The sequence below is a fragment of the Opisthocomus hoazin genome, chromosome 25 (genome assembly GCF_030867145.1).
Source record: "Opisthocomus hoazin isolate bOpiHoa1 chromosome 25, bOpiHoa1.hap1, whole genome shotgun sequence".
Lineage (NCBI taxonomy): Eukaryota > Metazoa > Chordata > Aves > Opisthocomiformes > Opisthocomidae > Opisthocomus > Opisthocomus hoazin.
This window is the reverse complement of record NC_134438.1, coordinates 4,763,288-4,790,757: the sequence shown is the minus strand read 5'-3', so window position 1 is coordinate 4,790,757 and position 27,470 is coordinate 4,763,288. Positions and strand designations below refer to the sequence as shown.

The 27,470-nt window shown below is 66.5% G+C and overlaps 1 protein-coding gene across 1 annotated transcript; it reads right to left on the bottom strand.

Moving 5' to 3' along the window:
• Positions 1 to 78: 78 nt before the first annotated feature.
• Positions 79 to 26,720, bottom strand: SYT2 (synaptotagmin 2). Its single transcript, XM_075443164.1, has 9 exons — positions 26,645 to 26,720; positions 8,242 to 8,424; positions 7,923 to 8,092; positions 6,704 to 6,820; positions 6,310 to 6,477; positions 5,979 to 6,146; positions 5,503 to 5,620; positions 4,578 to 4,711; positions 79 to 3,899 (listed from the first exon to the last, which is right to left on the bottom strand). Exons 2-9 carry the CDS (start codon positions 8,405 to 8,407, stop codon positions 3,693 to 3,695), a joined length of 1,248 nt encoding a protein of 415 aa, XP_075299279.1. The 5' UTR covers positions 8,408 to 8,424; positions 26,645 to 26,720; the 3' UTR covers positions 79 to 3,692.
• Between the last annotated feature and the right edge of the window lie 750 nt (positions 26,721 to 27,470).

Here is a 27,470-nt window from a genome sequence, read left to right as displayed (position 1 = left end):
TTCATGGCCCTGGGACCTGCCCCCCGCCGTGGATGCCCCAGCAGCAAGACCAGAAGGGAGCCGGGGGGTCTTTCAGCTCGTTTCTTTAATCAGGAGCCAGATATCATTACAAAATAACCATTTAACGAGAAGAGACGGAAACGACAGAGTCCACACGAGGGGAAGGGGCTTTAAAAGCAGCCGAGCGCTGCGGGGCCGGGACGGGGCAGAGCGGGGCCGGCGCGGGGGTTTCCTTCACCCCAGGAACCACCCGAGCTCCCGAGGGAGCTGCTCCTCCCTCCCAGGTTTGGGGGGAAAAAGGAAAAGAAAGCTGAGCTTGTCGCCAAGCCCCGCGGCTTCGCTTCCTTTAACCCCAGGAGACCGACGCCAAGCGTCCCCGTGGCACGGCTGGGTTCGCACCACGGCGCAGCCGAGAAGGGCAATGGCGGCTCTGGTCCCCGACCCAGAAACCGCCCGCCCGGGCGCGGCAGAAAGAACCCAAACTGCCCCCAAAAGCCTTTTTGCTACCAGGCCTTCGAAACGCCACCGGCGCCTGTGCCCAGCGCTGCCCCGTCCCCTCGCCCGCGGTGACGGCGGCATCTGTGGCCACCGAGGCGGTGGCCGATGCGGCTCGTCCGGGCAGCCCGGCTCCGCCGCTGAGCCCCACGAGACCCGGGGGGACGGAGGACACACGGGGGGAAGGGGGGCACGGCTCACCCGCGGGCCCAGCCCCGTGGGCTCCCGGCACGCCGTGGTCTAATATGGCTTCTAAAGTTGCTCTGACGGTGAAACGCACCAACGCGACACAGGACGCCGAAGCCACGATGCTGCCGCTACCCGGCCGTGGGAGAAACGCGACAAGACACAGGAACAAGACACAGGTGGAGGTCACGGCTGCGTCGGCGACGGCTCACCCTCCGCTGGCGGGACTGGCTTGGCATGCTTTGCCTCTCGGCATTATTTTCTTCTTTTACACGGTTTTATTTTTGGATTAATTTTAGGGGGAGAATCATCAGGGCGGTGGAGAGCACTCGGGCAATGAGTTTTGCTCGTCGCTGTCTCCGCCTCGCTGGAGACCCGCGGCCGGGACGGCGGCGGGCGGTGGGGCAGAGCGTGCAGCGCCGCGCTCGGCGTTAACCATGCTGCTCTGTGGGGCTGCGTCTCATGCACTGCTCGTCGTATATACAGCTACGTCTCCGCAGAGTTTTAAGTACACACAGCTAAGGGGGGGGGCAGAGGCAGCGCAGATGGCTTTCGTATGTAGGTTATTTTTCCCTTTTTTATTAAAAAAAAAATAAAATATGTATTAAAGTCACAGTTTCCCCCCCTGGGGCTTTGAGAGTCTGAATGGAACCAGGCAGGGGGGAACTCCGCTCCCGGCGAGACCCCGGGCAATGCGGCGGGTCTGGGGGTGGGGGGTATCGGGGGGTGTGCGGGGGGTGGGTGCGCGTGGGGGTGCCTACGGGCGTGCGGGGTCCCCTCCGCCTGCTCCCGGGGACGGCTGCGGGGCCCTGCGCGCTCGCTGGCTGCCGGCGGGAGGGGTTCAGGGCTCTTCCCAATTCCTCCTTTTTGAACCCATTCCCACATGAGACAAATTCCCTCCCAGTGCCCGGACGGACTCCGAAACGAGATTGATCGAGAGCCCGAATCCCGCCAGTGCCCCCGGCCGAGGGGCTTCAGCCCCTCCCAGCTCCCCGTCAATTAAAAGCACCCCAAGGTTTCTTCTCCCTGTGGCTCCAGGAGCAGGGCAGGACCTCGCCTGCCGACACCGACAGCTCCGTTGGCAGAAGGGACTCCTCAGAGCTGGGGAGGCCCCGCAGGAGCGCTCGCCTGATGACCCACGGAGCCCCCCCCTGCAGCTCGGCGTGGCCCTGGTGCCACCGTCACCCAGCCCGGCTGAGCTGCAGCTCCAGGGGCCAGGCCGGACCCCAGGGCGTGAGCCAAATGCTGCCAAGGTGGTGGTGGAGTTGGCCTTTGGAGGTCTCCGGTCCAACCACTCCCACCACCAAACCGCAGCTTGGCCAACCAAGCCCAGAACCTCCCTGAAGGGCAGGGACATCCCTCCCTGGGGACCTGTCCCAGGGCTGCACGTCCCTCCAGGGGAAGGGGCACGTCCCCGTGTCCAGCCTGAACCCCCCGAGCTGTGGCTGCCACCAAGTTCCCCATCATCTCCCCACCTCCAGCCAGGTGGACCGTGGTCCCGGACCCCCAGAGCAGTGTCCCCGCCCAGGGCATCCCCAGCTGCACCCCAGGGCTCTGCTGCTCCGCTGCAAGCCCCTCTCGCCCCCCGCCGCCGAACTGCGCCGAAACCCAAGACTGCACCCAGGGAAGCAACGTGGAGCAGGGAGCAGGAGGCTGCCGGGGAGTCAGAGCTGGGACAGGGACACCAGCTCATGGTGCTGCTCCAGTACAGACTGGACTGAGCTTGGGAGGGCTGCTGGACCCAGCTGCAGGGAACAACGTTGGCTTTCCACCCCAGGGGCTTGGTCCTGGCCGGTCCCACGGTAGGAGAGGTGGCCCGGAGAAGCTCTTGCCCGCTGTTTGGGACACGGATATGGCTTCTACTCCCGAGCGGGACAGGGTGGATTCAGCAGCCAACGGCCTGGTGGGGAGCAGCAGCCCATGGTGTTCAGCGGCTTTGGTCCCTTGTTGGCCATGGGCTTGCTCTCACCCCCCCCACCAGCATCACGGTGGTGCGATGTGGTGGTGGGGCTGGAGCTGCCCATAGCCCCCCGGCCTTGGGGTCCCCACGGCGGGGCTGAGCCCTGGGGATGCCTTTGGGGGGGCACCTGGCACCACTCTGGGGGTCGCCCCCGCTCACATTTGGAGACTTCTCAGCGTAAACCTGCTGTGTGGAAGCATCTGGGGGTCTACGGGTTTCAACCAAGCATGGTGGGACACACATGGAAACCACCCAGTGCTGTCCTCGCCTGGCCTCTGGGGACCTGACGGCCACCCAGCAGAGCTGGTGGTGGCACATCCCACCATGTCTCTCCTCCGAGCAGAGCCCCCAGTGCTCCCCGTACTCAGACTGGGCCCCATGGCTCCGGCTGCAACACCGAGGGCTCAGTATCCCACCACCACGCCAGCCACAGCGGTCCCTGCAAACCTCTCCCCAGAAGAAGCCGAACCTGGAGCCGGGGGCACTTGGCCATCCTCAGCCCAAAGCCATGGTTCTCGCCCTTCCTGGCTGGAGGGAGGCAGAGCAGGAGCAGGAGGCAGCCGGGTGTCCCACAGAAGGTCTTCTCCACTGTTCTGATGCCCACGCAGCTGCTCATGCCCCAGGCAAGCACAGTGGGTCTGGTCATCTCGCCTGCTCAGGCTCTGCTGTCACCTCCACGCAACGTTCGGCGGTTCCCGACGTGAACCCAAGCGAAGGACGGCGGCAGCAATGCTGCAGGCTGGTGACGCGGCCGCCGGGGAAGGTCCCAGGCGTGACGGTGGCTTTGAGCCTGGAAGGGATGGCGGGCGGAGGCGATGGGACATGCAGCAGAAGGGAACGATGCTGAAGAACGAAAAGAACCATCCGTGTCTTTAACCTCTTCCCCTGGAAGCTACTGGGGCGGTCTGGCAACCCTTCCACAGCCAACAAAGGGTTTTTCAGCTCAAACAGAACAAAAAAACGAAACCAAAGGTTGCGTAACTGAGGTATCAGTAGCGCTGGGTCGCTTCGACTGTCCGCAGTGCCGGGCCGCGCTGGCCGGCAGCTCTTCCTATTTGTTCTTCCCGAGAGCTGCATCTACTTCTTCCTCGGGCTTCAGCGAGTGCCACTGGGCAATGGGCCGCCGGGGGTTGGCCAGCATGTCGGACCAGTGCCGCAGCTCCGTGCCCGTGGCGTTGCAGCCTGTGAAGATCTTGCCGATGGCTTCGTTCTTCCCCAGCTTGTCGTAGTCCAGCACCGTGATGACCACTTGCACTTTCTAAAGGAGGAAACCTTCTTCAGAGGGGTGGAAGGCGCAGCGGCCGTGACTGCTCCACAGCCTCTACGCTATCCCCAGCCCTGGGGTGGCTCGGCAGGGTGCCCCAGGGGTCCCCCAAGGCTGAGCCCCGCCGTGGCCCATTTTGGGGCAGGGTCCCCTCCATGCCCATAGCTTCCTTCAGTTCCTTCCCTGAGGAGCCCAGGGCTGCAGAGCCACGGTGGGGGCCCAGCTTATCCTGATGTGACCACCTGGGAAAGGTCACCAAGGGGTGCTGTGGGCTACAGGGCTTGACGCGGCTGAGCATGGGGCAGGTGCTGGGGCTAGGAGAGGACATGGAGGGGCAGGACGCACCTACCAATGGTCCAAAGTGGCCCTAGGACCACTGGAGGGTCCCTACTGTGCCTGGGGTGAGCACTATAGGGCCAGGAGCAGAGGAAAGCTCCATTCCAGCCGTGATCTGGGTTGAGGTTGCATCTCCCATGGGTGCTGCCCAGCCTCCTACCCTGTACCAGCTGCCCTCAGCCCAGCCCCAGGCTGGGACTGGATGTATTTCATAGGAGACCGGATGAGGAGCTTGGGAGGAGCCACTCGGGCTCCTGGGAAGGCTGGGACATGGGTTTGGGCTGCTGCGGGTCTTCTCCCATCCTGCCCGCCTCCCAGGGAAGTCATCAGACAAACCTGTATCTGCTCAAAGGGGATCTCGAAGCTGAAGGATTCATTGAAGTAGGGGTTCAGGGTCTTCTTCTTGACTGTGGTCTTCTTCTTCTTCAACCTCTTGCCATTCTGCAGCAGGTGGATCTTCACGTAGGGATCTGGGGGTGGCAGGAGGGTGCATCAGCCAGGGCTGAGATGCCCAGGGGACACCATCAGCCTGGCCCTAGGAGAAGTCTCAAGCCAGGATGAGGTGTGCCATGGGGTAAAGAGACCCCCACAAGTAAAGCTGCTCTGAGGTTTCTACATGGACGCCAAAGCCAAAATGTTTGGGCTGTAGAGGATTTGGGGGAGCAACTGGCCAAGGGATGGAGCTCTTCTGCATCCTGAGGGTCCCCTTGTAGGAGGGCTGGGGACAGTGGAGTGACGCTGGTGGGTGCTGGCCTGTCACCCCTGTTTCTGGAGCAGGACACCCCAGCAATAAAGGTGAACCCTTCCAGTTGTGCAGGTACTGCTCTTCTCCTGGTTGAGGCAGGTGTGGGGAGAGCTGAGGACCCCTGGGCAGAGAGCTCAGCCCTGGGATGGCGTTGGGAAGACTTCTGGCATAAAACATGCCGTTGACTGAGGTTCTTGGCCCCGAGTCAAGGAGGAGCAGGACCAGGAGCAAATGGCAGAGGAGCATTTTCACCACCCAGGTCCTGCAGCATCCTGGCCCTGGACACAGCGGTGGACCAAATTCGGTATGTCCTTCCTAAGGGTCGAAGAGCTCCACCTCCATCTCCCCTCGCTCCCCAGCCAGACCTTGGGCTGCCTCCAATGCAGGAGGTTCCAGGCACTGGAGGACGCTTCCCCGCGTCCTGCCAAACTGACAGCCCCAGTGTCCTTCCCCAACAAAGGGTGCTGAGACCCCCACAGCAGGGTGGGAAGAGGATGCCCATGAGCCAACACCCACCTGAGAGACCCCCAACATCCATCTTCTTCAGATTCTTGGCCTCCAGGATGCAGACAGTGAGCTTCCCAGCCGTGGGCACGTACCGGAGGGAGATGCAGATATCTCCTAGCTTCTCTGGCTGCCAAGCAGAGCAGGGAGCGGATCTCAAAGCCTTGCCAGTGCGTCATACCACCATGTCGCACATGTACGACCCCCCCAACTCTGCTCAACCTTTGATGCAAGCACAGGCTGGGACCCCATGCACCAGCACAAAGATTTGATCACTTGGGTCTGGGGCAGGCCAGTCCCAGTGCAACACCCAAGACATTTATACTCTTTATTTTTGTTACACAAAGGCTTTTGCACGGGGGAAAAACAGGCCAGATCCTGCCCAGGATGGCCCAGAAAGCAGAGCTCACCCCACGGCCACCCCACATCTCAACCCCCTGGCCAAGGGCTTCAGCTGGCCAAGGGCCTCATGCTGGTCCTGCTCTCACCTCCTCCTTCTCGCCACTCTGCAGGTCCCGCCACTCCTCAATGGGTTGACCCAGGTCCACCGTGTTCATGGGCACCTTCACCTCACCGATGATGTCGTGCTTGGAGAAGCGATCAAAGTCATAGATGGCCATCACCAGCGTCTTCCCGCCGAGTTCCTGGTAGGGCACCTGCACAAAGAGGGTCACCAGCCTAGCAATGGGCTCAGAGGAGCCCAAGCCAGGACCACCCACTCACAGCAGCAAGGGTGAAAGCAGAGGACTGGGACACAGTCGAGGAGGAAAGATGCAAGTGGGAGACGAAGTCCCATGTTTTGGGTAGGAAGGGGCTCACCTTGAAGGTGAAGGTCTCGTTGAAGGCAGGGTTGAGTGTCTTCTTCTGCACTTTGGTCTCATACTTTTTCTTCTTGTCAGGGAGCAGGAACACCTTGACATAGGGATCTGAGGTGCCACCCATGTCCAAAGCCGGCAGTTCGGCAGCTTGGAGGATCCCCACCGTCAGCTGGAGCGGGGAGAGGGGTATCTTCAGCGAGATGGCCCAGCTACACGCTGCAGGTGCCAAGAACTTGTCTCCAGCCCAACGTGGGGCAGGACTCTCCATGGCACAGCACCCAGCTCCCCTCTCCCTCCAAAGCCACCCAGGTCCAACAGTGAGATTTCTCCTCTCAAATACCCTCCCTGGGTAAAGCCCACTCCCCACCTCAGCTGAACCCCGGCCCCTCCGTCACCTGGTTCGCCTGGAAATCATAGTCCAGCGAGAACTGCAGCTTGCCCAAGTTCTCCGGCTCCTTCTCCTCCTCCTCGCCTTCCCCCTCCGTCAGACCCATCTCCGCGTCATCATCGTCCTGTTGATCCTGGAATGGCACCCGAGGGGCTCGGCTCAGCGGCAGGGTCACAGCCCGGCGTCCCTGTCCCCACACCCCTGGGGACCTCCAGCACACCAACCCTACCAGCACCTCAACACCTGGGTTCTCCCCACAAGGGGCAAGGAGACCCCCCCTGTGCTGGGGACACAAAGCACGGGTAGAACAGCCCTGGGGTGGCACTGGCTTTGCCCACGACCACGCAGCTGCTGGGAACCACCCACCCCATGCCTGGGGGAGCACTGCAGCCAGCGCTAAGGATTTAGCAGGGCCATCATTACCTTTGGCACTGACAACCTAATTCTCCTATGTCTAAGGCAAAGCCACCCCTCTCCAAGCCATGGTCCAAGGGGTGGGAGCCCCAGCTCCTTATCAACTCTCTGACGTGTCCCCAGGTCCCCTGTCCCACCCTGGAAGCAGCCAATAGAGAAGGGAGGCTTGTGGTGGCACCTACCATGGAGGGCGTCCCCAGACGGCGCAGGAACACGCAGGGAGGGAGGACGACGAGAGCAGCAGGAGGGAAGAGAGCGAGGTTACAGCGAGCACTGACAAGGGACCCACGGCGAGGTGGGGAATGGGGCTCGTACGGCCCCATCAAGCCCCAGGGGACAGCAGCCCATCGCCCTCCATCGGGGAGTCCCACCCCACATCTCCCACCACTGCAAGGGTGTGTGAGGGGCAGGTATGATGGAGCATCTCCTTTCTGGGGACCCCAAACTGGTGGGCACGTTGGCCTGGTCGTCCTCCCCCCCCCAGCTACAGGCACAGCTCAACGAAACGAGGAGAACTCAGAGGAATCTGGATTAAGGGATTAAATCAACATTTTCTGGTTCAGGTGAAGCACTGGCAGGTCCAGGCCAGCTTGAGCCGGGTCCCACCTGGGCCACCAGCGACTGGAGGAGGACAGTGCTGCTGTCTCAGCTCCAAGCTCGTGTCTGCACTGTCCCATCCCAGGATCCTGGTGGCTCCATCCCTCTCTGCCGCCTGAGCTATGAGTGCCCCGACACGGTTTGTAACTCAGCTGGAGGGATCGTCCTACACCACCAAGCACAGGAGAAGGCCAAACAGTCCAGAAGGACGTCACCTGGTTGCCTGACTTCATGTCCTTCATGTTCATGGCGTTCTTCATGCCTTTACCCTTCTCCTTCTTGTTCTTCTTCTTCTTGCAGCAGCACTTCTTGCAGATGCAGAAGCAGCAGGTGAGGATGAGGAGTCCGGCTACCACCGCGATAGCGATGAGGGCCCAGGGTGGGACTGCGGGCAAAAGCCAGCATCATCATCAGCCCCGCAGCTCCCTCCCAGTCCCAACCACCCCACCGCCCTGTCCCACGTGCTGCACTGGGACTGGAGTGGTGGTGGGGTCATGAGGAGGGTGATACCTGGAAAAGGAGGCAGTTACTCACGGGGGATCTTGTTGAGCTCATTCATGAACTTGTCCCTCAGCTTGGTGAACATGTCCTCCTTGCTCTCCCCCGGCCCTGCGGCCTCGGTGGAGTTCTCCATTGTGGTCATGGGCATAGTGGTGGCTGTGGCCTCCGGGGCCATCATGGACGCTTGCTTGAACGTCATGGTGGCTCAGTGGCTCCCTGAAACACAACGTTCCCTCAGTGCTCACTCAGATCCCTGGGTCCCCTCCCCATGCCCAGGCTGCGTCCCTGAGCACCAAGGACATCTGCACCGACACCAGGGAGCTTGATCTGCTAGAGCAGCACAGAGCCCCATGCTTGTGAAGGACGTGAGGGTGCAGACACCTGGATTCCCTCACAAGCAATGGGAAGCCCAGTCAACCCCCACCTTTCCTGACCCTTGACACCTCCAAAGCCACCGGGACCATCACCCAGCATCACGTCAGTGCTGCTGCCAGCTCGGAGCCTCCCAGGGACATCGGGGACACTCCTGGGGGGAGGTTTACCCAGGGAGGCCCCACGGGACGAGGGAAGGGGCGTTTGCATCCCCAGGAGAGATGAGGGAGGTTGGTTTGGACCAAGCCAGCCCCGCTGCCTCCCCCAGTGCTCAGGCAGGGACCCATCCGGCCCCCGCAGACCCAACACATGGCAGAGCCGGACCTGGCTTCACGACCCTGGAGACCCTCAGGACTCGCTCCCAGCCCTGGGAGAGCTTCAGGGGACGGGAGCGGGAGAGGAGCAGCACATCGCTCCTCCTCCAGCCCCACGAGCTTTGGCAGAGGACGGAAGAACGCGGGGAAGAACCAGCTCTACCCAGCCAAGGAGGGCTCAGCGTGCACGTCCAAGGGTCAGCGCGTTCGCCACCTCCCAGGTGCCATGGGCTGGGTGGCTGGAGGCTCATGTCCACCTCCCCACCCGCAGAGCCCAGCTCCCCCGGCCGGCCCCACTCCCCAGTGGGGCTGGGGAAGGCGCTCGGCTGGCTGCCAGGGCTGCAGCACAGCCCAGCGAGCTCAGCACCCCCCACCCCAGCACCGCAGGGCCGGCAGCACCCCCAAGGACGGGGACACCCACCCCACCGTCTTGCAGATGTGGCACTTGCTCCTGCAAGCGAAGCTGGGCCAAAGCCCCTCCACGACCCAGCTCTGGACCCAGCGCGCCCCTACCCCAGCAGAAGACAAGCTTGCGAAGGGAGGACCAGAGCAGGCAAGAAGCCGAGGGAATTCACAGTGGGGTTAAGGAGAACGAAAGGCCACCCGGTGGGGAAGCAAACAGCCGAGAGGGAGTGCGGATAAGGGGTTTCTGGGGGCACGTGAGCTCTGGAATGGGGGAACCCCTTTCCCGCACCCCTTCTGCCCTCCCGGTGAAGCCTCCTTGCCCGGAGCATCATCCTCCGGCACGGGCTGGTCCTCCACCCCCCTGCAGCAGCCCCAGAAAGTCGGCTGGAGAGACTTGGGGGGTTCCTGCCCCGAAACGGCTCAGCCGTGCCGTCTCCGGCTGCCTCGCCTCGGGTGAGCTGTGCGCTGAGTTACCCCGCGCTCAGCTCCGCGCCGCACACCTTCCTCCGGAGCCGCTGCTGGGGGGGGGGGGGGCCGGGGAGACCCCACACGAAGCAGCCCTGCTCGCCCCAAAACGGGCTCAGCACGTGGCTCCCACCCCAAGGTCTGTGCCACGGGCGCAGGCTTTGCCACCCCACCAGCTCTGCCCAGAGCAAGCTACAGACACCAGGGCAGGGCTGAGGCTGCCAGGGCTGCCAGCAGCTGACTTAAAAACCAGGCTGGGGGCAGGTCCTGCTCCTTGGGGGAACGTCCCCAGCCCCCCACCGGACCCCCCATCGCCCCGGCCCTGGGAGCCGACCCCAGCAGCATCTCAGCGCCCCGAGCATCACCTCCCATCTCGTCCTCCATCCCTTCCAACAGCAGCGTCTGCAGTGGGAAACGGAGAGGCCCCCGGACCCCCGGCAGCAGCGCAGGGGACAGGGCGGCTGGAGAAACCCCTCGAGGTGGGTTCGCCCTCTCCCCACGCAAACCCCCGCGCGCAACAAGCCGGGCGACGTCCCCAGACTGGGAGTAACGCCTGGCGGGCTCTCCCGTCGGGTCACGCTCCCGGCGGCGGAGCTGCTGGGACCCACCCCGGCCGGGCAGAGGGAAGAGCGGCAGCAATCAGCCCTTCCGCGGGTGGGGACTGCTGCTGGGGGGCTATTTTTTATCTGGTTTGGGGGCTTTTTTGAGGGGGTCCTGCCTGGATTTTGAAACCCTGCGTGTGTTTTCCACAGCCACACGCATCAGAAATTCACTCGCGGAGTGCAAGGCGTGCCCGGGCGGTGCCGCGTCCGGAGGGTCGGGAGCTCCCAGCCCGGCGCTGAGAGCCCGTTTATCGCCAAGGCACCAAAATCCGAGGCCAAACGGCAACGGCAAAGGCAGCTCTGGGCTGGAAGCACGGCCAGTGCCCTTGGTGGAGGGTTTGCAGACACCTCTCAGCAAGCCCACGCCACCGCTCAGCATCTCCGAGAGCGGCTCCAGCAGCCGGACCCTGGCACCAACACCCCAGGACGCCTCGGTTGCTCTCGTTCCCCTCGTTTCTAACGAGCTCGGCATCTTCCTGGTGCCACAAGCGCTTTGCGGAAGGCGGGAGGCAACACAAACCCCAGAGACGCAGTTTTGGTTGCTCTCCTGCTGTCGGGGACCTGGGCCAGGAACCTCGGTTGCTCGAGGCCATCAGCCCGCAGCTCAGCCGGGGGACAGACGTGACAACAGCCCAGCAAACGCCATCCCTGGGCAAGCCCCACAGCCCCTGTCCCCCCCAGCGTCAGGGCAGGAGGGCGGCGGAGCAGTGAGGGGACGGAGACGTGACCTTGTCCCACGGGGTAGGAAGATGGTTGGATGAGACCAGCCGAGCCACCAACATCTTGGTGTCTTCCCAGAGGTTCTTTCCAGCCCGCTGGGTTTTCCTTGCAGTCACCCCCACCCCGTCCCCGCCCCAGAGGCTTCGGGCGGATGGTGGGCTCCAGTCCTGCTCTGGGCCTACGGCAGATGAAGGACTTTGATGGCATCAGAAGGGACTCAGCCAGGAGGATGCTCGGGGCTGTCTCTGCGGTGCGGGCCGGGTCCCCAGAGGCCACCGCAGGGTCCCTCCACCCAAGGCAACGCCAGATCCCTGCCTGGCCTCAGGCCTCGTGTGCAGGACATGGTAATTCAGAGGCTGCAGCCACCAAGGTCCAGGACCTCAGGAGCATCCCCCCTCCCCAGCCTGCAGCTCTGAGACCAGCGTGGACCATGCTCACCAGCTCCTCCTCTGGATTTACGCATCTTGGACGCCTGCAAGGGTCAACCTGCTTGGACCTGCTCCGCAAGGAGCCCCCCAGACATGCTGAGCATCTCAGGGGCTCTCCACACTCCACCAGCTTCTTCTCCCAGCCTCAGACCTCAGACACAACCACCTTCACGCCCCACGGAAGGGGCTGTAACAGCCGCAAACACCAGAACCACCATCACATGTCCACAAGGCAGCGGCCAGGTCCCCGCAACTCGGCCGTGGACAGCACTGGGGGGCTGGAGCAAGCTTCTAGGGGTGCCTCACAGCCACCATGTCCTGCTCTGGGGTGAATCAGGAGCTGCTGCCTTTTACCCCTTGCCCCGAGGACGGTTAATTAATGCAGAGGACGACGAGGGCTCTGCAACAGCAGAGGACACCCGGCCGCCTTTCATTTTTTCACCTGTTTGCAGGAGTCACAGAATCCCAGAATCCCAGCATGGCGGGGGTTGGCAGGGACCTCTGTGGGTCACCCAGCCCAACCCCCTGCCCAAGCAGGGTCACCCAGAGCAGGCTGCACAGCACCGCATCCAGGTGGGTCCGGAATATCTCCAGAGAAGGAGACTCCACAGCCTCCCTGGGCAGCCTGGGCCAGGGCTCCGTCACCCTCAGAGGGAAGAAGTTCTTCCTCGGGTTCAGCTGGAACTTCCTCTGCTTCAGTTTGTGCCCGTTGCCCCTTGTCCTGTTGCTGGGCACCACTGGAAAGAGTCTGGCCCCGTCCTCCTGACGCCCACCCTGCAGGTATTTAGAGGCATTTCTAAGGTCCCCTCTCAGCCTTCTCTTCTCCAGGCTGAACAAGCCCAGCTCCCTCAGCCTCTCCTTGTAGGAGAGATGCTCCAGTCCCCTCCTCATCCTCGTAGCCCTGCGCTGGACTCTCTCCAGTAGCTCCTCATCTTTCTTGAACTGGGGAGCCCAGCACTGGACACAGCACTGCAGATGGCCCTGCTGGCCACACTCCTCTTTATGCACCCCAGGACCCCATTGGTCTTCTTGGCAGCCAGGGGCACGCTGCTGGCTCATGGTCACCCTGTCGTCCCCCAGCACTCCCAGTCCCTCTCCGCAGAGCTGCTCTCCAGCAGGTCCGCCCCAGCCTGTACTGGTGCCTGGGGTTGTTCCTCCCCAGGTGCAGGACCCTGCACTTGCCCTGGTTGAACCTCATCAGGTTCCTCTGCGCCCAACTCTCCAGCCTGTCCAGGTCTCACTGGATGGCAGCACAGCCTGACACTGTATCCACCACTCAAGACAAGAGCCATCTTCAGTGCCAGCAGCTCGCTGCCCAAGGGCTTGGTGGCACTGGGTGGCACTGGGAGCTGCAAGCATCCTTGCAAGCCGGGCCCTGGGGAGGAGAGGTTGGCCTGGAGCCCCTTGCTATGGGGCGACAGGGACGGGGACTGGGACGGGATGCTGTCCCCTGCTTGCCACGTGGCCAGCAGCTCCCTGCAGTGACTTCATGGCCGCTTTTCCCCCCGTAAACCCATTCCCTGGGCAGGGCTTTCACGCTCGTGGGGCAGCTGGAGAACTTCCAAGCTGCCAGAAGAGCAACACGAGGGGTTTTTTTCGCCCGTCACGGTGCTGGGCTTTGCTGGGAGGGCAGCAGAGCTGCGGCAGGCGGGCGAGCAGACGCTGCCCGGGCAGGCTGGCACTCCCCAGCCCCCTCCCCACGCTCGCCATGACCTGACCCGCGTTTCTGGGCTCTGCCAAGGCTCTGCCGCCGGCTGCGCGCAGGGAGAAGAAAACCCCCGGGCAGCACCGAGCACCCACGGCCGGGGCTGCTGCTGCCTGCCCCCGCCCCGAGCCCCCCGCAACGGCACCCAGGAGCCGGAGGCAGCGGCTCTGCAGGGCCCCAGACCCAGGGCAGAGCCCCCTCCTGCACCCCAGTGGCCCGATCCTGCGCCCAGTCCGGGGCAGGTTGAGTCCCGGCTCTGCCCTGCACCCACAGGCACTGGGCGGGGGGGGGGGGGGGGGAGGTCCAGACCACCACCGCCCTGCAAGCACCCATGGGTGCGCAGCAAGGAAAGGGGGTGCAAAGGGAGGGTGACAGCGGGGTGGGGGGGTCCCCAGGGGAACACCCCACAGCCCCTGCTCTGCACCCACACGGGTGGTACAGGGCGGGCAGCCCCCGGCGCGGGGCACCCAGCTGAGCCAAGCCCCCCCCCTCGCAGCACCCACGTCCTCGGGGTGCGCAGGCTCCCCGAGCTGCACGCCCCGGGGCTGCGGCAGCCCCGCCGCAGCGCGGCGATTGCGATGCGGGTCACATCCTGCCACGCGCGACGCCGTGGGCCCCGGGGACGGGGCAGCAGGGTTGGGGCATGGCCAGGGGTGCTGAGCGCCCGCAGCGCGGTCCTGCGCGCGCACACGCGTGAGGGCGGAGGTGTGCGTGTGTGCACGGGGTGTGCGTGCGTGTCTGCGCACACACGCAAGGGCTTGTGCGGGGAACATGAAGCGTGTGCGAGGGCACACGTGCTTACGCGCGTGCCTGGGCAGCGTGCAAGCACGTGTGTGCGAGTGCTCGTGCACAGGGCATGCACACACGCGTGTGTAAGTGCTTACGCACGGGCAGCACATACGTGTGTGCGCACATGGCCATACACGTGGATACATGAGCACAGCTGCTCACACGTGTCGGGGTGCAAACGCTTGTGCACGCACGTAGCGCACACGTGGCTCTGCCAGCACCCGTGCACACGCGTGTGTGTGTGTGTACCCACATGTGTGCACCCTGCCGAGCGCGTCAGAGCTTGCACGCAGACGTGTCCGTGCACACGTCCTCTGCATGCACGGGTGCGGGCGCGGCTGCTCGCGCGTCACGTTTGCACATGTGTGAGCACGCACACGCGTGCAGGCTGCGGGGAGGGGACGGGGCACAGCGCACGGAGCACCCACGCGTTCCCCACGCAAACCCTTGCGTGTCGGGGGGGCACCGAGGCAGCCGGGGGGGGGGTGGGTGTCCCCCCCTGTGCCACCACGAGCAGCTGCTGACTGATTTCTGGAAATCCTTCGTCACGCGAGAAGGAAAAACCCCCCCAGCGGGCACGGGAGCCCCGGGCAGAGGGGGGGATGCGGGGGGACGAGCTCGCAGGCGCTCGGCCAGGGAAAACGCTGCTTTTGGGGGTTATCTGGGGGGCTTTGGGGTGCTGCCCAAGGCTGGGGGGGCTGCAGGCAGCGTCAGGCCTCCCTGCGGTGGTTATTTCTTGAACAGGGCAAGCTAATTAGCATCATTAATTGCGCCGTCACCTGCACCAGCAGCCTGCATGCTTACCAGGTGCTGGTGGAGCTGAGAACTGGGGGGAAACTGAGGCACGGGAGGGGATGGGGGGGGCACAGGCTCATGGGGACCCTGTTGCTGCCCCCCTGCCCAGGTCCCCTGGTGCCCACAGGACACTGCAGCCCCTGCGACAGGGATGGGGGGCTGGGGGCTGATCCTGCCCCCCCCACATGAGGGGGCAGGGCTGGGCAGTGTGGGGTAGGGTGGGGGGTACCGTGGGGCAGGAGTGGGGCAGAGCCCTGGGAGCGGTGAGGGTGGGTTGGGGGCAGCCAGGGTGCAGTGTTTGGGGCAGGAGGGCAGGCAGCAGGGCACTGTGTCCTCGGGCCTGACCCCTCTCTGCCACTACCTCACCGGGTGTCCTTGGTCACATCCCCTGTCCCCCACCGCAGACCCCTCAGCCGCAGATGGGAAGCCGCTCCAGCCCCATGGAGCAGATTCCTGGGCAGAAGGGCCCGTCCCAGCACCCTGTGCCCATCCCAGTATCCTGTCCCCATCCCAGTATCCTGTCCCCATCCCAGCACCCTGTCCCCATCCCAGCACCCTGACCCTGCCCGACCGCAGGCCAGGCCACCCCAGTGCTGCCAGGAGGGCTCGGGGCGGCCGAGCAGCGCGGGGCCCTCGGCCGGCGGCACTGCAATGCAGTCCTGCTCTGGCTCCACTTGCTTTTTTTTTTTTTTTTTCTTCTTTTGCAGTTTTTCTTCTTTTTCCAACACCCCCCCCCCTCCTTGCTGCAAGCTGCAGCTGCGGCTGGCGGGGGCAGGGCGGCCGTCGGAGCCGGCCTGGCTGGAGGTGGGCAGGGAGCTCAGCCCCCCCCCCCCCATCACTGCTGCCCCCCAAACCACTGCTCGGCCGCCCCCGCCGAGGACACGCGCTGCGATTCCGCCGGCGCTTGCACTTTCTGCTTTATTCCTCCTGCAAAAGGGCACCGGTGGGGAGCCACCCCCCCCAGCCCCCCGCCAAGACCCCGGTGTCTTAAGGACATCAATAAATAAAGACGGTTATAAATAACCTTTTCTATCAGTCTTTGGCCCAAGAACAAGCGGGGGTTAAGGCATCACGAATAAACACCGGCTGGGCAGGGGGGTGTGCTGGCTGCGAGGGGCTCTCGCCCCCCCCTCCGGCCCCACTGACCCCTGGGGACCCCCCCGGCTGCTCCCCGGGGAGCAGCACCCATCAGGGGATGCTGATGGCCACGGCAGGACCCACTCCGCACCCTCCAAACCAGCCAGGAGCTCCCCAGGGAGTAGGATGGGGTGGGCTTTGCCACGCAGCCACCCCCCCCCCCCCCCCCCGGTGCATCACCCCTGCACCCAAATCACCCCGCGGCGCAGCGTCCCCGCACCCTGGGCCTTCTCCTATGGCGCCTTGCTCCCCACCCCCACCGCGAGACCCCTGTGCCCATCACCCCACACCCCCCACCCCAGTCCATTGCCCCCCCAGCTGCAAACATCTGGCCTAGAAGGAGCCACCAGGTCCATCTCTGGCATCTCCAGGGGCCGCATCCAGTGACACCCCCCCCCCCCCCCCCCCGGACTCACCCCCCATCACCACCAAACTCCCACCCTGACCCCCCCTCGACTGAGCCCCAGACGAGCCGAGTTGCGGCTTTGGCCCCTTGCGGGTGTAAACCCCTCTGCCTCCATCGCTCTGCTGATTTACACCGGGGGGGAGCTCAGCCGTGCTCCACAGCGACGAGCCCCCCCCCCGGGCTGGGCTTCGCTGCCCAGCAGCACCCCAAGGTCTGGCGGGAGGGCGATCCCAGGCTGGAGCCGGCGACCCCCAACTCCATCCATCGCTGGGGCAAAAAGCAGCTTTGACCCCGGAAAAATCCCTTCCACGAGCCCTTCATCCCTCCTCCTCCTCCTCCTCCTGCAGAAGGCTCCATCCCAGAGCCCCCCCCACCCCACCCCGGGGCTCCCGCAGCACCCGGCACACCCCGCGAGCCAAAAAAAGGGGGATTTGGGGCTCCCCCAACGCTGGTGCTTTGGGCTGGGCTCCTCCGCGCCCGGCGACGGGACAGGACGGGGACCGATGGGGGGGGGGGGATTCAGCAGCTGGGGTGGGCTTTGGGGGACCACGCGGGGAGAAGCGGGGCGCGTGGAGGAGCGATGGGGGGGGGGTCTTCGCCCCCATCGCCCCTGCTGGGTGCTGTGACCTGGCTGGGCGAAACGGGGCGGGCAGCAAGGCTGGCAGCATCTTACAAAGAAACCAGGGGGGAAATAAGCAGGATTGCCCCCCCCGGGGTCCTGGGGACCCCCCTCCTCCAGCCCCCCCCATCCTGCGCTCTTGCCCTCATCAGCTGAGACGCCGAGCAAAGACCCAGACCCCGGCCTTCGGGGACATAAGGAAGGACCGGGATACCCCGGGCAGGCTCGGGGGGTTTCGGGGGCTCCGGCTGCTGGGGGGGGGCTGGAGCAGCCGAAAGCTCTCCCCGTCGGGGGGGCGAAGCCCGCTGCGATGACGGAGGGCAGAAAGCGGCAACATCTCCAGATTAATGAGGCTGAGGCAGTAATTAGCGCCGGCAGCGCTGGCGGAGTGCCGGGCTGGGCTGTGGGCAGGCGGGTGAGGGGGTCCCGATCCCCGGCTCTCCCAGCACTGGGGGCTGGGTGCTGGCTTGTCCCGGGGAGACCCCAGTCTGGGGGGGAAGCTCGTTAGCTAACGAAGGGCTGCTGCCACCGTGGGCCCGGAGCAATGAGGTTTTGCTCCTTCACGAGCTGCGGTGCCGGTTAAGCCGAGGGGCTGCAAGTCGCCCCGCTGGGACGGAGACGTGGGGACCCCCCCCCCCAGCTCCCCACCAACGCCAGCGCTGGGAGCCAAGCCCACAACCCCCACCGCCCCGCGCCAGCCCGTGGGCTCAGAGACCAGTAACGAAATCCCCAAACTGGTCCCAAAGAGCAGCCCCCTCCCACCCAGTGCCATCGGGGGGGGGTCCGGTTCCTGCGACGGATCCCGGGGGGCGAGCGGGGGTTTCGGGGCAGAGCCGGGATACCCGGCAGCGCCCCGGCCACATCCTGACGCCAGCGCGTGCTCTGCGCGCGGGCACAGCAGCTCGAGGGCCGGTGGCAGAGCCGCCATCGCTGCCGGAGCCCCGGGCACGACGCCCGCGCCTCCTCCGGCCCTCAGCACAGCTCAAGACCCCCCAGCGCTGGTTCGGGGACCAGCGCGTCGCTGTCAGACTTCGGGGGGGGACATGCCAGGCCAGAGTTCCACCTCGCAGCAATGAGGTGGGAGAGTCTAATTAAGGCAAAAACATGACTTGGCTCCTAATGGTCATTTAATTAACAGAGAAATTCTGGCAAGGGCTGTGTGGAGGCACGGGGAAACGGAGGCGGCAGCGAGGAGGGCGAGGGGGGAGCCGGGCAGGGGGCTGCCGCAGGACCCCGGTGCGAAGGGGCTCTGCGTCACCCCAGCCCAGCAGACCCCGGCCCCCTCACCCAGCCCTGGCAACCGCTGCCTGCGCGGCGCCGGATCAGACCCACCCAGGCCGGCGCAGCAACCTGGGGGGCTCGGGGAGCACTTTCCCCCCCTGACCTCCCCGCTGCCCCTCCTGATTGACGCTGCGCAGGGTAAGGGGAGCTTCTGCTCCTCCAGCCCGGGCTCTGCAGGGCAGGGTGTTTACAGGGGAGCGCAGGCGAGCGGGGGGTGATGGAGCGAGGATGCTCCGGGAGCGGCAAGCGACGCGCTCCCCTGTGCGCCCACCCCAGCGCGAGCAGGCGCCATGGCCAAACCCCCCCCCCCCCGAGCTCTCCGGCCCTCGCAGCCCGTCGCTTCCCGCGCGACGAGGGAAACTGAGGCACGGCGCAGGGCAGCAGCGCGGCACAGGGAACCCCCACGAGCGGGGCCGAGCCGCCCCAGCATCATCCCTCCCGGCTCAGCGCCACGACCCCGCCGCTCGGCCGCCGCCTGGGCAAGCGACCCGGCTGCCAGCGCCCGCAGGGACCCTCGGCATCGCCGGACGGCGCCCGCAGCCAGCCGGCACCCTCCCTCCGCGCCGAGGCACGCGCCGCTCGCTGCCCCTCAGCAGCACCCAGCTCACCTAATTAAAAATAATGATGTGCTGGGGCTCGGCAGCCCCAACCGCAGGCCCTTCCCCGGGAGATGAGCAATGCGGGGGTGGGGGGGCACCATGCCGGAGAATTACACAATTCCTGTAAAAATTTGATGAGCTGCCCGGTTCGGCGGCGAGCGCAGCTCCTGCACCTCCCCGCAGCCCCGCTCTGCCGCGGGGACACATCCAGGGCCCCCACCCCGCACTGGGGACGGACACCTCAAATACGGGCAGGGACCCCGGGATGAGCTCCCGCCTCGCCGCCCCGGATCTGGGCTCCTCACCACGGAGCCTCGAGGGACCCCAGCCCCGGGCTCACGGAGGAGATCTTGGAAAATAAACACTGAATAGAAGGGCTGTTGGGTCTGGAGGCCGGCGCTCGCCGCTGATGGGGGACCTGCTCTCGCGTCACAGCGGCCGCGTTATTCACAGCAAAACCGGGAGACGTCCAACAGCCCAACGCAGTCTTTAAGGCAGCCCCCGTCCATCACTCGGGTACCGGATTAACGGCTTCTGATGCTCCCAAGTCCACACCACCGGCTCCCGCAGCTGGGGGCTGTGCCGACCGCTGCCACAGCTCCCACCGTCCCGGCTGCGCCGGCCGGACAGCCGAAGGGCAACGCAGCCACGGGGCTGGGGGTGCAATGAGCTGGGGAGGGGTCCTGGGGAGGAACAACCCCACGCACCAGTACAGGTTGGGCAGACATGCTGGAGAGCAGCTCTGCGGAGAGGAACTGGGAGTGCTGGGGGACGACAGGGTGACCATGAGCCAGCAGCGTGCCCTGGGTGCCAAGAAGGCCAATGGGATCCTGGGGTGCATCAAGAGGAGTGTGGCCAGCAGGTCAGGGAGGTTCTCCTTCCCCTCTACTCTGCCCTGCTGAGGCCCCATCTGCAGTGCTGTGTCCAGTGCTGGGCTCCCCACTTCAAGAAAGATGAGGAGCTACTGGAGAGAGTCCAGCGGAGGGCTACGAGGATGAGGAGGCGACTGGAGCATCTCTCCTACGAGGAGAGGCTGAGGGAGCTGGGCTTGTTCAGCCTGGAGAAGAGAAGGCTGAGAGGGGACCTTAGAAATGCCCATAAATATCCGCAGGGTGGGGTCAGGAGGACGGGGCCAGACTCTTTCCAGTGGTGCCCAGCGACAGGACAAGGGGCAACGGGCACAAACTGAAGCACAGGAAGTTCCAGCTGAACCCGAGGAAGAACTTCTTCCCTCTGAGGGTGATGGAGCCCTGGCCCAGGCTGCCCAGGGAGGCTGTGGAGTCTCCTTCTCTGGAGATATTCCAGCCCCGCCTGGCCGCGGTGCTGTGCAGCCTGCTCTGGGTGACCCTGCTTGGGCAGGGGGTTGGGCTGGGTGACCCACAGAGGTCCCTGCCAATCCCGAACATTCTGTGATTCTGTGATCCCACCCTGCCCCCCCCCCCAGCTCCTGAGCATCTCCCCTGCGGCAGCATCACCAAGCACCCTGCCAGGGATCAGGGTCCCCCCCGGCGCTACCCCGGGTGCCCCCCAAAGCATCGCACCCACCTGGGGCTGCTTGCGGAGCTGCCAGGGTTGTCCCCACGTGGGGACGGTTCCCCGCCCAGGGACCGCTGCTGGCACCCACCGGGGTGCCGGGCCAGGCGTTGGCTGTGCCTTCGCCTCCGAAATGAGGACAGCGCCGAGGTGACACGGGGGAAGCGGCGAGCGGCAGCACGCGACGCCCGCGCCCGCTGCAGCGCGGTGGGGAGGCTGCGGCCGGGCACCCAGGGCATCGCCCGGCACCCACGGGTGCTGCTGACCCCAAGCCCACCTTTCCCAGGGGGGTCAGGGCCCCACGCTCCCCTGCCGCCGGCATCGCTGCTGCCCCGGCAGCAAAGCAAGGACACGAGGAAGCCAAAACTGGGGCTGGCGGCAGGGCTCCCGCGGGAGCCGGGACGGGCGCTGCGGCAGCCGCTCCCCGCGAGCCGGCCGGCGTTTCGGTGCCAGCAGCGACCGGGCCGGCGAGCGCCTTCTCCCCCTGCCCGCCACGGCTCTCCGCTTTCACCCAGCGCTGCTGCATCGCTTCGCAGACCCCACGGCAGGCAGCCGCCGTGCTAATTAGCTGGGAAGCAAACGAGAGGTCGTGCCGAGGTACCTGGTTACACAGCCACGGAGCGTGGCACCGGCAGAGGTCAAGGTCCCCCCAGCCCCGGGCACGCCGGGAGCAGCCCGTGGGCTCTCCAGCCCCTGCTGTGGTGGCACGAGCGTGGTCCCGTGCTGAGGAGAGGACAGGCCACCCACGTCCTTCCTGCCCACGGGAGGCTGCAGGGGCTGCAGGCACCGCTCGCCGTCAGTGCTTCATCCCGAGAGTTTCAGCATGTGCCACGTGCCGCCACGGCACCCATGGAAAAGGCACCTGGAGATGCCGGCGAGCACGGTCCCCTGAGCACCCCAGATGGCACCGGCCGCCGCAGCCGAGCCCCAGTGAACCACTGGGCTCCCCCCAACTGGCACAGGCAGCCCGCCCTTGGCACGCAGAGCTGCAAACGGCCAAAACCCCCCCCCCAAAAAAGGGGGACCGGGCACTCCCCAGCGCCGGCGATGCCGTGGCAGCCGTGCCTCGCTCCGCTGGCGAGACCAGCACAGAAATAGGGCAACAGCAGGCGATGGGCTGAGTTATCCCAGCGCTTGGAAGGCACCACACGGCCGGGAGCGCCCGAATCCTGCCCACCCGGGTCGGCACTCCCCGGCGATGGCCCCGTGCCACAGCGATGGCTCCCGAGCGAGACGGAGCGGGGAAAAGAAGCCGGACAGGCTCCTGGGGAAGAGCCAGAAGCTGCTCCGGGAGAGAGCCACGACGAGGTGGATCGATGGGAGACGGGAGGCCGGGCGCTGCTCCCGAGCTAACCCAGCAGACGCGAGCCCCGGGGGGCCGATCCCAGCGGGGAGGCTCCGGGTGCCGGCCGGGCTGCAGCCCCCAGCGACACCTCCGAAGCACCCAGCCAAGACCGAGGCGGTGACGGGCCGGTGTCGGAAATGCAGAAAACCAGCTCTCAGCCCCGGGGAGCGCCAGCGTCGCTCGGACGCTCGACCTTCAGCATCCTCCTCCTCCCTGCCAGCCGGGGCTCGGTCCCCGGGGACCGGCTGCCTCCGGGAGCGATGCTGGGGGCTGCTGGCCCAGCTCCGAGGTGCAGAGAGCCCGGAGGCAGAGTCTGGCCCTGCAGCCCCGTGGATGGCATTTGGGGTGAGGAAGGGGACGGTGGGGGCACAGCAATGCTGGCGTCAGCGGGGACGCAGCACCGCATCAGCCCGGGGGGGGTTTCATCGTGGCATGAAGCACCGCCAAGGCCAGGACATCGGGAACGGAATCCCATGGATAAATTTGTGCAGATGGAAAAAAGCCACTGGGAGAGCCAGGAGCTCGGCCTGGGCGCTGGGCATGGCCCCTTGCACACCATGGGGGGGTCCGCGGCTCCTCGCCGGCCCCCCGAGCTGCGTCCCTGCGCTGCTCCGGGTGTTTCAGGGGCACAAGCACAGCGGCACACGCTCCCGGGGCTGCGCAGAGGAGCTGCTCCGCCGGCGCATCCCCGGGAAGGCTGATCCCCACCTCGGAATAACCTGCAGAGCCCAGTTCCCTAGGGAGCTGCACGGCACTCCGGCTCCCGGCGTCCAGCATCCACTGCCCGGTCAGCACCGGCGACCACTGTCCCTTCCGAGGGTCCCCCGCGGCCACCAGACCCGGAGGGTCTCCATCAGGCTCTTGCGCAGCACAAGCCGGTGGCTGAGCCCGGCACGGCCACACCGCAGCTCATTGCGGCGCGAGGCAGCGGCTGCGCCAGGCTGCTGGCAGCGACGCAGGGCTGGCGCGTGGGCAGCAGCAGGCACAAACCCGGCTCTCCCCGGGCTTCGGTCCCAGCAGAAAACCCCGTAACCCCCCTGGGAGCGGAGTGAGACAGCGTCAGAGCCCCACAGGGCGCCCACGTCCTTCTAAATCCACGCACAGCACCGAAACGTGGGGTTGTCTCCCCCCGTGAATCCCCTGCTCGAGGCCGATGGGAGCCGCGGTGCCGCCTCGGGATCCCCGGTCCCAGCAGCCCTCGGTCCCAGCGTGTCCGCGGGGACGGCCCGTGTCCCGGCAGGAAGCGTCTCCTCCGGCACGCCGCGACCTTGCCGAGCAGTTCAGCGGCTGGTCCCAGCTCCGGGGGGGTTGGCAGGATCCCCTCGGTGTGCGGCACAGCAGCGGGTCCACGGGCGGCGAGGGACACTTCGACCCACGCCAGCGCTGCCGCAGCGTCGGCTGCCAGCTCAGCTCTGCCAGCCCCCAGCCAGCCCGGTGCACCTCGGCCACCCCTGCTGCCTGCAGACGCTCGCCCACCCCCGTGGCTTCAGCCCGGCCCCGGAGCAGCCCCCCAAGCCCCCCAGCAGCGGAACGAGCCCCCCAGCCCAGCGCGGGCTCAGGGGTTGGACTTGGCCAAAGGCAGCACCGCGCCTGCCCACCTCGTGCCACAAGCACCCGCGTCGCTCCCGGCTTCCCCACGTCCCCTGGGGATGCACCAGCCCAGAGCCCGCATCTGCCACGGCCCTGCAGGCCTGGGAAGAGTCGGGGAGCAAGAAACACCCCGGATTAATTAAACCCCACCAGCCTTCGCCGGGAGCCCCGTCCAGGCTGGTGGGGCTGCGGAAGCCCAGCTGCCGGCGGTGATGGACCTGGGGCAGTCGGACACCTGCCTGCGCCGGGAGAGCGGCGCGAGGGTCCGGACAGCGGCGATTCGGCGTAGCCCAGCACCACCACGCTCACCCCTCGGCACGGCTCTGCACCCCCCAAATCCAGCTCTGGTGTCCCCATCCCCCAGCCCCAGGGTGACAGGGAGCTCTGCCAGGCCCTGACCCCGCTGTCAGACCAGCACCCAGGGGCACCGCCATTCCTCCGCCGGGCACCGGCGCAGATTAAACATCGATCCTCGGAGCAACGGAGCGGGTGGTCCCACCGGGACGCAGCAGCCCCCGAGCTGGGGGGGACACCCGGATCCTTGGGCCGGCAGGGACCGGCCAGCACCAGCACGGGGCCAGCACCGACCCCGGCTGCAGGCTTACACCGGTACGGAGCATCTCGTATTCCAGCCGCACGCTGCCTAATTTACGGTTTAATTAATAAATGAGGAATTATGCCGAGTTTATCCAATACTTTTGGACGCGTGATGTTATCACAATCCCATTACTGACGAAGGAAGGCATGAAGAGCAAAATTAGCTTTGGCATCTGAAGCACTTCAGCCGATGCGATAACACAATTATTAGGGCTAATAATCAACGAGCGCTCTGGGGAACGGCGGCTCCGGCGGGAGCCGAGCCGAGGGCAGCCACAGCCCGGCGCAGGGATGAGCCCGGGAGCGGCCGGGTTTCCACCCGGGAGGGAGAGGCCGACCGCAGCCAAGGGCAAAAGCGTTTTTCCAGGCTGCGCTTACCGGCGGCTGCGGATGCTGGCACAGGCGAAGCGCCGGCGGCCGCCGGGCTGAGCAGGAGCACGGCCGGGCACAGCGCCGAGCTCCGCTGCCAGCGGGTAGGGAACAGGGAAAGAAAAGAAAAAATAGAAGATCTGAAAACCATCGGGCGCTGGGTCCCATCTATTTGCTTTGGGCATCGACCCTGCTGGAGGACATCACGGCCGCCAGCTCGCGGCTCTCCTGCGCAGCCCGGAGAAGGAGAAACTCCCGTCGTAATTAGGAGCTGCAGTGATCCGGCTCCCGGAGCTGGGGCTTTGCCAAAACCACCACGAGCCGGAGGAAGGGCCCGCTCCCACCCCTCGGGGGGACAGCAGGAGTCCCGGCTCGCTTCGGTGGCCTTCAGCTCCAGCCCAGCGCCCGTCCCCGCGGCTCACGGGACAGGAGGCAGCTCCCCGGGGAGCTCCCGCTGCGGCATCGCCCCGAGCCCGGCGGGCACGGCTTGGTGCGGGCAACTCGCCGGCGGCAAGGCGGCTGACCTGCAGCCCCCCTCCCCAGGCAGATATAGCAGGGTGTACCCACACATCGGGATACATCCGGATTTACCCATCAGTCCCCCCTCCTGCGTGACTCCGGGCGGCGGCGGGCGCTGCGTGGCAGAGGGGCGCAGAGCGGGGCTGCCGGTGGCGATGCGGCGCGGCCGACGCTGCCGCACTGCTGCTGCTGTCACCGGGCCGACGGGCGGCGAGGGACGCGTCCTTGCCCTGCGGAATCGGGGGAACCGGGGCTTCGGGCTGGCTCCCGGCAAACGGGGCGCTGGGAGAGCCGGGCTCGGGTGACGGGGCAAGGTCAGAGCCGGGGCTGCGCTCCATCGGCTGCAAGCAGGGGACGGGGCGTCGCTCCGAGAGGGCTCCGGGGCTTGGGGGGTGTTTTGCCAGATGGAGCTTTGTCCCACTGTCACTGCTGGCCTCGGTGACCTTGGGTGCCTCACCTCCCCAGCACGCGGACCACCGCAACCAACGCTTCTTCCCCACCAAGACCCCGCAGCCCAAAGCACCCAAAGCGCAGGGAAGGCGCGGACCACCGGCCACGCCGAGGGGTCCCCAGCACCCCCGGCAGCGCTCGGCCAAGGCGCTGCACCAGCCAGGAGCAATGCAGCAGGCTGGAGACGACTCCTGCCGGCAGCTGCGCTCCCGCACCGCGCGCAGAGCAGCGGCATCGCTGCAGCAGCACCTCGGCGCGCGACCAACGCCAGCCTGCGCTCCACGACTTGAAGTTTTCGCCCGCCGCAGAGGAGCAGGCAGGGAAGTCCTTCAGCGCCCTGCGGCTGCCGTGGCGCGGGGGGGCTTGGCTGCCGGACACCCTGCAGCGGGTGACACCGTGCAGTGGGTGACATCCCACAGCGGGTGACATCCCACAGTGGGTGACATCCCACATCGAGTGACATCCCGCAGTGGGTGACATCCTGCAATGGGTGACATCCCGCAGTGGGTGACATCCTGCAATGGGTGACATCTCACAGCGAGTGCCACCCTGCAGTGGGTGACATCCTGCAATGGGTGACATCCCACAGCGAGTGACATCCCACAGCGGGTGACACCATGCAGCGGGTGACATCCCGCAGCGGATGACACCCTGCAGCGGGTGACACCCCAGCCACTCACCCGCACCAAGGAGCGCCGGGTGCGGAGGGACCCACAGGGACCCTGGCACAGCAGGGGACCCCGAAGCGACGCGCGGCGCAGGCGTGCGTGCCCCCCGCCCCGACCCCATGCCCCAGTCACCTTGCAGCGTCGCCCGTCCCCCGCGCAGCTCGCGGGGCTCCTTCGGGACCCCCCGTGCGAAGCGGGGTGCGGGGGGGCAGCGAGGTGCTGGGCAGGGCTGCAGCACCCCGACGGCGCCGGGGTGCGGGGTGAGCCCCTCCTGGCCGCCGCACCCCGACGACGAGAGGCGACGGGGGGGTCCCGGGGCTCGGGGCGGCGGCGGGGACACGGAGCTCGGCGAGGGCAGCTGGCTCCCGGCCAGGCCGCGGCGGAGAAGCCGCCGGTGCTGCGGGACCCCCGGGGCACAGCCCCGCGCCCCGGCCGCCCCCCCCCGGGCCGGAGCCCCCCGCAGCCCCCGCGGCCGGGCGCGGGCAGAGACAGAGCACCCCCGGCTCGGCTCGGAACCCCGGGGGGTCCCACGCCGCTGGGTGCCCCCCGCCCCCCCCGGGCTGTGTCCGCCGGGGCGCGGCGGGGAGGGGACCCCGGGGAAGCCCCGCGCCCGGCGCCGGGACGCGGCGGGGCCGGTCGCTACCGGGGGGCCCGGCCCGGGACGGAGGGACCGGACCGCGCTGCGGGGGGGGAGGGGGGGCGGGGGGGGGCAGCGCGCGGGCACTCACCGGGGGCGGCTCCGGCGCGCGGGAACGGCGCGGGCTCTGCGGCAGCCCCGGCCCCTCCGGGCTCGCGTGCGGCGGCTCCGCGCAGCTCCGCCCACCGCCGGCAGGCCCCGCCCACCTCAGACAGGCCCCGCCCATGGCCCCGCCCGCTGGCCTGGCTCTCGCCCCGCCCCTCCCTCCGCGGGGGGGGGGGAGGAGGGGGCTCCCCGCGGCTCCTGCGGGCGCGGCCCCACCCACGGGGGTCTCCTCGCGCCCGTTGGAGCCCAGCGGGCACCCCCGGCGGCGTGACGTCACAGCGGTGACCTCACACCAAGCACACCTCATCGGGGTGACCCCACGCCAGTGACCCCACACCGGGAACCCCTCATCGGGGTGACCTCATACTGGTGACCCCACACCAGTGATCTCACACCAGTGACCTCAGACTGGTGACCCCACACCAGGCACCCCCTCATCAGGGTGACCCCCACAGTGGTGACCTCACACCGGTGACCTCACAGCAAGCACACCTCATCAGGGTGACCTCATACCGGTGACCTCACTCTGAGCACCTTCCATTGGGGTGACCTCACACCAGTGACCTCAGACCGGTGACCTCAGACCAGTGACCCCACAGTAGGCACCCCTCATCAGGGTGACCCCACACCAGTGACCTCACACCAGTGACCTCAGATCGGTGACACCCCACCAGGCACCCCTCATCAGGGTGACTCCACACCAGTGACCTCACACCAGTGACCTCACACCAGTGACCTCAGATCGGTGACACCCCACCAGGCACCCCTCATCAGGGTGACTCCACACCAGTGACCTCACACCAGTGACCTCA

Excerpts from the sequence above, each read along its gene's own strand:
- SYT2 (XM_075443164.1), bottom strand. The coding sequence starts at position 8,407 with ATGACGTTCAAGCAAGCGTCCATGATGGCCCCGGAGGCCACAGCCACC. Across the intron at positions 5,621-5,978 it reads AGAGTGGCGAGAAGGAGGAG|CCAGAGAAGCTAGGAGATAT; the intron begins GTGAGAGCAGGA and ends TCTGCTTGGCAG. Across the intron at positions 4,712-5,502 it reads GGATGTTGGGGGTCTCTCAG|ATCCCTACGTGAAGATCCAC; the intron begins GTGGGTGTTGGC and ends TGCCACCCCCAG.